The sequence below is a fragment of the Phalaenopsis equestris genome, unplaced genomic scaffold, assembly GCF_001263595.1.
Source record: "Phalaenopsis equestris unplaced genomic scaffold, ASM126359v1 Scaffold000197, whole genome shotgun sequence".
Classification (NCBI taxonomy): domain Eukaryota; kingdom Viridiplantae; phylum Streptophyta; class Magnoliopsida; order Asparagales; family Orchidaceae; genus Phalaenopsis; species Phalaenopsis equestris.
The window spans coordinates 389,212-401,534 of record NW_018164639.1 but is presented as its reverse complement, the minus strand read 5'-3'; the positions used below and the strand labels follow the sequence as shown (position 1 = coordinate 401,534).

The 12,323-nt window shown below is 33.0% G+C and overlaps 1 protein-coding gene across 1 annotated transcript in view; it reads left to right on the top strand.

Annotated features, from left to right (window-relative positions):
- Positions 1-12,323, top strand: part of LOC110022550 (pantothenate kinase 1-like) — a 95,069-nt gene that overhangs the window by 70,016 nt on the left and 12,730 nt on the right. Inside the window, exons 12-14 of the mRNA XM_020721555.1 lie at positions 6,078-6,194; positions 6,290-6,384; positions 6,488-6,581. Coding sequence (XP_020577214.1) covers positions 6,078-6,194; positions 6,290-6,384; positions 6,488-6,581 — 306 coding nt within the window. The remainder of the gene's footprint in view (positions 1-6,077; positions 6,195-6,289; positions 6,385-6,487; positions 6,582-12,323) is intronic.

The following is a 12,323-nucleotide window of genomic DNA, read 5'->3' as shown; positions in this document are numbered from 1 at the left end:
TTTTGCGGAATTACAGAATCTGTTCTTGCATCATAGAGCAGGACCCAGAGGAACCTCCATGCTCTTAGGAACGTCTGAGGGGGTGATTGCGAAAAAATTGGGATTGTAAAAGTAGCAAGCATATGGAACAGGGGAAGAATGTTGCTCAAAAGTGAGAGAAGTTGTCGTTGAAGGAGAAAGAAGGCATGTTCAAAAACCTTGACGAACCATTAGCAACCATTAGGCTTTGTGAAACCTTGCACCATGAGAACATTCTCGTAAATGAGCGGAAGGTGCATGTAGAAGCACGTACGTAGACACATGCAATAGAGCATCGTGACTACTGTATGAATGCATGTGCAAACATGTGAAGGGCCACGATAATGTGTGGGGATAAAGCGATGAAACTAGGGTTCTTTCTTGATGCAAGAACAGATTACTCGAGTCGTGTCATATTCGAGTCGAACGGAAACCCAACCTGCAGATCGAATTGACTCACCTATTTCTGCGTTGTTCTTGTTCACAACATAAAAGAGTTTCGTGCAGTTCTTGATCGATATATTTTTTTTAGATTCAGAGGATGTACAAATCAACGATAATGATGAGATTTAAAGAAATTTCACCACATCGTCTTGCTCCAGTAATCTCAAAACCACCATACCTCGTTCAACAGCTTCCTTAATTGGTTTTTCGGCTGAATATTTTCCCTAGAATTTGCCAACGTACCTCACAATTATAAAACTTAAAGGACACAATTATCTCAAGTGGGCATGATGTATAAAATTGACGATTGACGAGAGAGACAAATTTGGGCATTTAATCAGAAAAATCCCTTAGCCTTCTGATAATAATTCAAATTTGAGAAAATGACAGTCCGAAAATTCTTTAGTAATGACATGGCTTATCAATTCCATAAAACTGTCCATAGAAGAGCCTCATCTTTCCCACTGCTTAAGATATCTAGGAGGCTATTCGAGATCTCAATATCTCTATTCAAAGTTGGAGAATTCTTTGCATAATTTTTGAGTTGAAAACTTAACTTTGGAAATCCAAACAAAATGATTGTGAAACTTGTTTTAACTTTTTGGGATGCTCTCCATTTTCGTAATTTATCATGTAACTTGTTGTTTATTAATAAAATTACTTCTGATCATCAATACCAAACGAAGTTCTATTCTTCTTGCTGTGACTTTCGAGAATTGATCACGCGGAGGAAGATTGATAATGCTAAGAAAAAGATGGATTTTATTGCTTTGAAAATGAACTTGACCCAGATAGATAATAAAAAGATGTTATGATATTATAAGTTAGGTCATCCCAGTTTTCATTATCTAAAAACTTATTTCCCAAATTATTTCAAAATAAAAGTGCACCGTTGTTTCAATGTAAAGTTTGTCAGTTTGCTAAACATTATCACATATCATTTTCTCCACAAATATACAACCTTACTGCACAATTTACTTTGATTTATATTGATATATGAGGTTCTTGTAGAACACCAACCCGCTCTGGAAAAAAGATCGTTTGTGACTTTCACTGATGATTATACTCGGTTAAGTTGGATTTATTTAATACATGAAAAATCTGAAGTACAAAATAATTAAAAAAAATTTACAATGGTACAAACTAGGGTTGTAGACGAGCAGAACACGAGCTGAGCTCGTTTATATTTCGAGCTCAAAAAGTTTGTTCGTGTACGGCTCGTTTGCTTGGCGAGCAGAACACGAGCCGTTCACGAACAAAGAATCGTTTTGACAACCCTAATCACGTAGTCATAAGATGCTTAGGATTTGGGCAAGATTTACAACATTTCAATCTAATTTAATAATTTTTCTTCTATTTTCTTAATTAAAATTTTTAATTGATTATAAATCTTTGTAGCCTTGTAGTCAATTAAATTTTTAAAAATACTACTCATCAAATATATATATATATATATATTTGGAAGATAAATTTTAAACTATCTGCATATTCATGAAACAAACAACACATAATCAAACAAGTGCATACCTAAACAATCGAAGGAAAAATGTAGAACAAACTCCATCTGTCAATCGAGGCATCAAAACCATAAGCAAGCAAAATTTAACAAGCTCAAGCAGAATATTAAAAGAAATAGGGGTGGCAAGATTTAGACCCTTCTCACAAGTGTCGGACGGCCAGCATATATATATATATATATAGTAGTATTTCGAGCCAAAACGAGCCGAACACGAACGAGCAAATATTGGTTCGTGTTCGCCTCGTTAACTTAGCGAACGAGTCGAACACGAGTTTCTTAATGAGCCGAACACGAGCTGTTCGTGAACAACAAGTCATTTTGACAACCCAATTTTAAATAACAATTCAAATATTACAGAGTAGCAATGATCGAGAGTAATTTAAAAACACTGCAGGTCAATTCTTTCTTGATAAAATGAATAATTCATCAAAGCTCTTGTGTGAACACTTCACAACAAAATTGGTTGGGTGAAAGGAAAAACAAACACTTTTTGGAGATAGCTTTGGACTTGTTATTTATCAATTAGGTGCCTAAATAACTTTGGGGTGAAGCTATTCTTATTAAAACATTTCTCATAACTAAAATAGCCAATAAGGCCTTATACTCTGAAACACCTTTTGATATTTTCAAATAAACTTTCGAAAGAATTGGTTCCCAACTTTTCTTTCTTTAAAGATATTTGGGTGTATAGTTTTCCTTCACATTCATCATCAATGGAAACTTGAATCCTGAGCCAAAAAATGTATGTTTGTTGATTATGCCTCCAAGCTAAAAGGGGTATAATACTTTGATCCCATTACTGAAAAAATATTTGTTATATTAGATGTCATCTTTTTGGAACTTCAACCTTTTTTTTTCAAACTCTTTTTATAGGGAGAGAACAAAACAAAGATTTTTTCTTTGAATTTCAGGATGTTTTTCAAACTGAAGACTCAAAAAATAGCATATCCCCAATCTTGAATGTTCAATCTGAAAATCTTTGCGAAATCTTATCAGGAGAAAATGCATGGAGCCTTTTAGATATTGAAATTCGTAGAATGTCATTTCATGATGTTCACAACAAAGAAGAGCATCAAAAGGAACTGCGATAGTAGCAGCGTTTGATCTTCTCTACTCACGACTGTCAACTTAAAAGAAAGAATATACGAATTCATTTCATTGCCCATAATTCTTGAACCCTCCTAGTAATGTCCTCACTAATCATTTACCTTATGTTCAGGCCACCTCCTCTTCAACTTCTGAGTCTTCTAGTTTTGAGTTTAATGAGTAATAGTTTTTTCTTTGGGGAAAAGTCTTGCACTCAACATCAATCGTCCCACTATATTCTGCCTCACTATGTGTCTTATAAAAATATTTCACCCACTTTCCATACTTTAACCTCATTATTGCTATGTATGGAGATCCCAAGTACTTTGCAGGATGCTTTGAAAGTCCCTAAGTGGAAGAAGGTTATTTTTAAAGAGACGAAAACCCTTGAAAAAATGACACGTTGAAATTGGTTGCTCTTCCTAAAGGAAAGACAATTGTCGGTTGCAATTGGTTTTTAACAATCAAAGTATAATTTTGATGGTTCTCTAGAACGGTACAAGATTTGATTGTTCGTCAAGAGATTCACTTAAACCTATGACATTGATTTTTTAAAGATATTTGCTCCAGTTGCTCAATTCTGTAAGGTTCTTTCTGTCACTTACAACAAATCTTGACTGACCTCTATAACAATTGGATATAAAAAATGACTTCCTCAATGGGAACTTGGATGAAGAAGTATATATGAATGCACCTGTAGGATTTATTGAGAAGTTTGACACAAAAGTGTATAAACTGAAAAAATCCTTATTCGGGTTGAAGTAGTCACCGAAAGCGTGGTTTGAGAAATTTACACTATTATTTAAAGGTCAATGTTACACTCAAGGGCAAGGAGATCATACAATGTTCTCCGAAAATTCCAATGATAGGAAAATAACCATATTGATTGTGTGTTAATGATATTATTCTCAGAGGAAATGATGCATGTGTGAATAATTTGAAGAATTCCTTATAATTTATTTTTGAAACCAAGGATTTAGGATCTCTACAGTACTTCCTTGATATACAGATTGCTCGATTGAAGAAAGGAATTGTTGTCTCTCAGCAAAAGTATGTGCTTGATCCTCTCAAGGAAACTTAAATGAGTGAGGAAATCAATATTATTATCACATATACAACCCGACATTGCCTTTGTCGTGAGTTTGATATGTTATTTTATGCATTCGTCCTATGAGAAACACCTTGAAGCAGTTAACAACATTCTCGGATATCTAAAAAGTACACCAGATAAAAGTTTGCTCTTTCAGAAGACCACATAAAAAAACATAGCGATGTACACTAATGCAGATTGGGCAGACTCAGTTATTGACATGAGATCAACTTCTAGGGGAAACCTAGTCACATGGATAAATAAGAAATAAAATGTGGATGTATGCAGTAGTGCTAAGACAGAATAGAAGGCTATCTAATGGAGTATGTGAGATGTTATGGTTGAGAAGAATTCTTGAAGAGTTGCATATGTTGATATACATGCCAATGAATTTATACAATGATGATAAAACAACCACAAGTGTTGTATAAAATCGTGTGCAACATGATAACACAACATGTGGAGATTGATACACTTCATAAAAGTGAAGATTGATTGTGAAGCTTTTTGTGTGTCATTTATTCCTGTTGCTCAACAAGTAGCGAATATCTTCACCAAAGGACTGTTCTGACCTAATTTTGAGGTTCTTTTAAGCAAGTTGGGCATGATAGTTATCTATGCTCCAACTTGAGGAGTTGTGTTGGACATTGAGTTTCTCTTAGTATTAGTATTATCTGTTTTTAGTATCTAGTATTGAGATATCATAAATCATGTTTCCTTTATTTTATTATGGGAGTTATGGCTACAGCTAACGGAGTATGTAAGATGTTATGGTTGAGAAGAATTCTTGAAGAGTTGCAGATTTTGATATACATGCCAATGAAATTATACAATGAAGATAAAGCAACCACAAGTGTTGCATAAAATCTTGTGCAACATGATCACACAATATATGGAGATTGATAAACACTTCGTAAAAGAGAAGATTGATCGTGGAGCTATTCATATGCCATTTATTCCTACTGCTCAACAGGTAGCAAATATCTTTACCAAAGGACTGTTCAGACCTAATTTTGGGGTTCTCTTAAGCAAGTTGGGCATTACAATTATCTATGCTCCAACTTGAGGAGTTGTGTTGGATATTGAGTTTCTTTTAGTAGTAGCATTATCTGTTTTTAGTTTCGTCTAGTATTGAAATATCATAATTCTTGTTTCCTTTTTTTTATTATGGGAGTTATGGTTATGGCTAATGGAGTATGTGAGATGTTACGGTTGAGAAGAATTCTTGAAGAGTTGCAGATGTTGATATACATGCCAATGAAATTGTACAATGATGATAAAACAACCACAAGTGTTGCATAAAATCTTGTGTAGCATGATCACACAACATGTGGAGATTGATAGACACTTCATAAAAGAGAAGATTTATTGTGGAGCTATTTGTATGCCATTTATTCCTACTGCTCAACAAGTAGCGAATATCTTCATCAAAGGACAATTCAAACCTAATTTTGAGTTTCTTTTAAGCAAGTTGGGCATGACAGTTATCCATGCTCCAACTTGAGGAGGTGTGTTGGATATTGAGTTTCTCTTAGTATTAGTATTTTATGTTTTTAGTACCGTCTAGTATTGAGATATCATAATTCTTGTTTCCTTTTTTTATTATGGGAGTTATGACTAATATTATTATTTTTCCAATAAGGGAGCTATCCTTCTCTATTTAACTTCTAGTTGTTCTTCTATGGAATTGATGCGGAATAATAAATTTTCCGCTCACAAAAACTACAAAATTTAATATTTTTTTTAATGGTAAATGGTGATTACTTAAGAGACATGTTAGAATTTCTTTTGGCAATGATGGCTTTCATATTCATTCAATCCTATAGAACTGGCATTAATTGTGTCATTTTTGACATACATTGATACAAATTCCATTAAATTTATTCTTATACATGGTTTTGTCTTATAATAATTACACAGCAATTCCATGATGATTCTTTTAAAGCTGATGATGATAAATTAACAACTGAACTTAGTGAAGATAGCTTATTTCCATATCTACTTGTCAATATTGGTTCTGGTGTTAGTATGATCGAGGTATGTTTTTTGCTAATTAATGCTAATTTAGTGAATGCATCATTCTTTTTTGTAAGATAGATTTCATGAAACTAAATATGTGCTTTAATAATCAGGTGATTGGAAAAGGGAAGTTTGAGCGTATCATTGGAACCCATCTTGGTGGTGGCACTATACTTGGTTTAGCCAGGCTCTTGACTGGATGTTTGAGGTAACTGACTTTCAGTATTAACACTGCCATTGCTGTATGATGTTTGTCACACTGAAATTTGTCTTACAGTAGTTGAATTTCCATTTTGTTTTTGGGGCTTTAGTTATGATGATTTTTTAGAGTTGAGCCAAAGAGGAGATAATTTATCTGTCGACCTGACTGTTGGTGATATCTATGGTGAACATGGTTATCCTAAGGTATTATTTCTTATTGTTTTAATATGAGAGCTGATTCAGTAGCTACGCTGAGTGTTCCATTTGTAAAGATGCTTGATTATTACTTATCGCCATCTCATTTTGAAAAATGCTGCATGAATCATTTTAGTGGTTCTTCAAACTATCCTAGTTCATGCTTAATTTTTTTGTAGAACAGAATCAAAATGGTCCCCTGACTATGTTTAGAGGGCCAAAATGGTATCAGATTATGTAAAAGGTTAATTTATTCTGCAAACTATTTATTAAGGACTAAAATAGTCACTGAATTCCTTAAATAAAGACAAATAGTCCTGTCGGAGACCCTTTGGTTTTTATTTATATAGTACGGGACTAAATTGACCTTTTACATGGTTTGAAATCATTTGGGGCCTTTGGAAATAATCAAGATGCTATTTGGTCTATTTGCAATTTTTATTATTCAGATCCTATATCAAGAATAGCTATATTGATTAATCCTTAGTTAATCATCATCACTTTGATTAGCCTAATCCAAGCTAACTTCAATAAACCTCCTCTTTTTCTTGTTGGGTGCTATATGAGATGTTAACTATTGCTTTTTATTTTATTTTAAATCTTTCCACCCATTTTAATGATACTTTTTTCTTACCCTTTTTTATATGTATCCAAACTTCCTTTATTTTATCCATGTTATTCTCAGTAGTTACTACTCTTATTGTCTATTTAATAAAATTATTGTTAGTTCTATTCTTTCTAATTTTTTTGCACATATATCTTAATTTTCTCATTTCACGCACAATTTTTCCATTAAAACTTTTATTTATCCATGCCTATATAATGTAGTTAGTTTTATTATAACTTCATATTTTTCTTACCCCAAGTTTCTATATTTTTTTATGACAAAAAACATAAAGGTGTTTCTTATATTTTATTTTTTGAAGTTATATTGTGACCTTCAACACTTCCTTTTAGACGATGATTCAAAATAGTTCTATTTTCACTTGTAGGTATCTTCTAATGTGCCAATAAATTAAAAATTCTTAATTTCTCAACTTTAAAATCTCCTACTATGTACTCAAAAGTTTGTTCTGCTAATTCTTTAGTCGCCTCTTAAGAAAAATCACCATTATTCTAATTTTTTGTTGATTCAAAGTTATTTTATGTGCAAAAATATTATGTCGAACTATGATATGTATATATTTTACAAGCATCTTTTTAATCAATGTGGAGGGACTTAGACAAATATCGATTCAAGGTATAATGTTCATGATGTTGGAAAATATTTGGCCTCCCAAAACTATTTTTAATTATGATATTGCTCGTCGTTTCTCATGCATTTTGCAAATATATTTTATATTCTATCTTATTGACAATCACATGCATTGATTGCAATGCACTGGCTCTATGAAATGTAAGGTAACGATACTAGGAAATGCATGGCCTATGTGAAAGAAGGCATTACAAAGTTGATATGTGGACCAATGAAAGTATGAACATTGATCTTGTTAAAGCGCCCTATGACGTAGGAGTCTTTCTGCTTCATGTGATTCCGATCGTGAGATCAAAGCAGAGAAGGGTCTCGCGACCCCTGCTACAGTGTTAGTCGAGCTTTTCTTGGTTCCCTCCGCTATCTTAGCCTTGTGGGACCCTCCTTATTAGTATTTTAATAATTACCTTAATTAGAATTATGTTTATTTATGTAGGAGAACTATTTATATGTTTGTTTTTTTCCATTTTGAAGAGATTTCTGATTTGGTTTATATTATTTGGAGATGTTTTCTCCTGGTTATCTCTATTGGAGTGTTGTATCCTTAGATTTATTTTAAACGGTGTGTCTGTCGCATGATAGAATTGAGGTAGTAATGCTCTATTAGCCTCCATCACATCAATTCGCAGCCAACTGTTGTTTGCAACAAGAAAACTGCTTTTATCAGTTTCGGTTCACTGGTCCATTGTTATTCATGCTGAAATTTTAGTCAACACCCTCATCGATATCTGTGCCACAATGCTTCATGATTTTCCTTGATATTTGTCAGTAGGGACAGCCATCGAACATCGTCTATCCCCTTCCAAATATCGTCAATTTCCCAAAATTTCATTCCCTTAGTATTTCTCTACCTCCTCCCTGTCAAACTCGCTTCGCAAACACCTTCTAAGAGCCCTAGATTGGTATCATTTTGTATCAAAACCCGGTAATCCCTATATTTTTTAGAGTTATCTTTCTTATCCCAATCTTAAATTTCAAAAAAAATTTCCACTAGATCCCAACCATTCCTACCTCATTTCCTAATCTTGTCATAACCAATTTTTAATAAATCTGATAAAAAATTTTGGTAACTGAAAATGTACAGTAAATTTCGGATCCCTCGAATTTCAATCGAAACATTTTTATAAACTTCTACACTTCAAATCGAGCACTTTGATACAAAACACCATACATATTAATTATGAATAGATTGAGAGATATAAAACATTGAAGTAATATGTTTAATTAACTTAATTAAATATAATTAATTTTTAATGATGCATGGTTACTGTTCACTCCAACATTACCCCCTGCATTATAACTTTGTGGATGGCATCGAGTGGGGTTAATCCCCATTCCATAGCCTTCGAACCTTTTACCTTGCCGGTTTCGTTGCACATCCCTCTTTCCTTGTCTTTATCGTGCTCGAGAGAGGGGCTCCCGCGCTGCTTCTGTAGCAAAAATCGTGGGTTGAGCACAACCGTGACCCACAGTCGCGACCTACAAAAGGTGAGCGGCATGCCGAGAGGTGTAGGCCACGAATCCGAGTTTCAGGATGAAATCTGAAAGTGCGAAGTTGATTTTAGCGATGTTTGAGACTTTCATGTCCTTCCACACTCTTTAGTTTTGAGGTTTGCCTTATTTTTTATGTATTATTCATTTTCGACGGTCGTCGGAGGTGCAAAATTTGTATTGAAAGGGTTGTAAGTGGTTTGCGAGTTTTTGTAGGGGTTTTAGGACGATTTCAACAAAGGGAAGGAGGAGATTGTAGGGGTTTTAGCAAAATATCAGCGAAGGAAAGAGGCTATTGGAACATAGGAAGAATATGGAAGAATATTTGACAGATTCGGAAAGGTGGACTGTGCCGAGAAGCTTATTTGTAGTAAGAAATTTATTTTTTTTTCAGTTAAATTTCTTTTTGTGAACAAATATATCTTTAAATCCAATGTTTATTCTGGATTCTAGGTAATTTGTCTGACGCGGCAGGTTCAAGGCAAGCATTTGAAAGCTATTCGTAAGAAGGCTTTGTAAAAAAATTGGTATGTTATTCCTAAGTTAAGAGGTTAATTCGATTAACAAATTGCTTCAATATTAAAATTTAATATCATGTTTTATGGGTTATTGCATTCAACATAAATGTTATCAAACGTTCAACTAATTATTCAAGATTGAGAACCTAGTGTGGCAATTGAGGTGAGTAATTACATTTCTAAATTTCGGCAATCGTCTTTATTTCAAAGTGCTTGTTGATTACATGCATGATGCACTCTAGTCATATTATATTACAATAGATTCTTTGTATTACTAGACATGATAGATATGCATGAAAGATATGTATGAGATGTATGATATGTATGATATACATTATATGCACAATATATGTGATAGGAAAGATACATATGATAAACATGATAAAAAATGACATGCATGATATAAATAAGAGATATGCATGAGATTGATGTATGAATGATATTAGAGATGCATGATGGTAGTTGTACAACAGAGGAATAATAAATATGCATGTTAGTAGATTGGATAAAGATGTTTGAAAATAATGTATGTATGAAAGTAAAATAACTTATATATGAATGTTTGTATGTGTTTGTTCAAGGAAGAATTTTATCTTTTAATGGTAAAGATAGAGAATGCCATTGTGCCCACATGCGTAGATTTTTTTCTATCACACTGGACAATTGTGATGACTAGATTACTAACCGCTTTGTCGACAGAATAATATCGGTCGGGGGCGAGTAGACCAAAACTGAGCTCCCCAGACAATTGTAATGTTTACATTATTAACCGTTGTGCCGACATGATAATATCGGTCGGGGGCAGGTAAGGGTCTTAACATGCTAGATAATTGCGGTGTGTAGATTGCTAACTGCTGAGCCGACGGGAACCGATAGAGCAATATTGGCCAAGTCTGTGTTAGGTTTTGTTGATGATGATTTTCACAGAGACAAATATGCATGTAAATATAATGTAAAAGTAAAATTAAAGTAAATATTTATAGAAGATTAGTATTTTCATTTTGAAAAGATCATTGATGCATGCATTATTATATATCAGATTGCTTATAAGCATATATGAAATTGCTTAAAAAATATGAAAGACTAACATATTACAAGATTTTTTATAGACCTGCGTACATATTGAATTCATTTCATTAAATTAATAGTTTAGAAGTGCGGTTACTTCTGGGTTATTTTTAGATAACTCATTATGCAGTTTTAATATTATTTTTAGGTTTTAAACGTTTAAACAGGATGACTGAAAGATGAGTAAATATATATAGGAGGCGAGAACAACCACCAGAAATGTACAAATTTTTAGTTATTAATTTTTATTGTTTTCTTTAGTGGCTCTTTTATGTATTATTTTGAATATTGAATTGTCAGTAATAGAAATAGAATAACAGAATTATACTTTTCACTGTCTGACCGTCCGTTCTCATCTTAATTAATTCCAAGTCACAGGAAGGATCGTTATAAAAGTGGTATCACAGTATAAGTTTAGGTTAATGTATGAAAGTAAAATAACTTATATATGAATGTTTGTATGTGTTTGTTCAAGGAAGAATTTTATCTTTTAATGGTAAAGATAGAGAATGCCATTGTGCCCACATGCGTAGATTTTTTTCTATCACACTGGACAATTGTGATGACTAGATTACTAACCGCTTTGTCGACAGAATAATATCGGTCGGGGGCGAGTAGACCAAAACTGAGCTCCCCAGACAATTGTAATGTTTACATTATTAACCGTTGTGCCGACATGATAATATCGGTCGGGGGCAGGTAAGGGTCTTAACATGCTAGATAATTGCGGTGTGTAGATTGCTAACTGCTGAGCCGACGGGAACCGATAGAGCAATATTGGCCAAGTCTGTGTTAGGTTTTGTTGATGATGATTTTCACAGAGACAAATATGCATGTAAATATAATGTAAAAGTAAAATTAAAGTAAATATTTATAGAAGATTAGTATTTTCATTTTGAAAAGATCATTGATGCATGCATTATTATATATCAGATTGCTTATAAGCATATATGAAATTGCTTAAAAAATATGAAAGACTAACATATTACAAGATTTTTTATAGACCTGCGTACATATTGAATTCATTTCATTAAATTAATAGTTTAGAAGTGCGGTTACTTCTGGGTTATTTTTAGATAACTCATTATGCAGTTTTAATATTATTTTTAGGTTTTAAACGTTTAAACAGGATGACTGAAAGATGAGTAAATATATATAGGAGGCGAGAACAACCACCAGAAATGTACAAATTTTTAGTTATTAATTTTTATTGTTTTCTTTAGTGGCTCTTTTATGTATTATTTTGAATATTGAATTGTCAGTAATAGAAATAGAATAACAGAATTATACTTTTCACTGTCTGACCGTCCGTTCTCATCTTAATTAATTCCAAGTCACAGGAAGGATCGTTATAAAAGTGGTATCACAGTATAAGTTTAGGTTAAATAATTTGAATTTTAATGAAAGAGCCAATAGGATAAT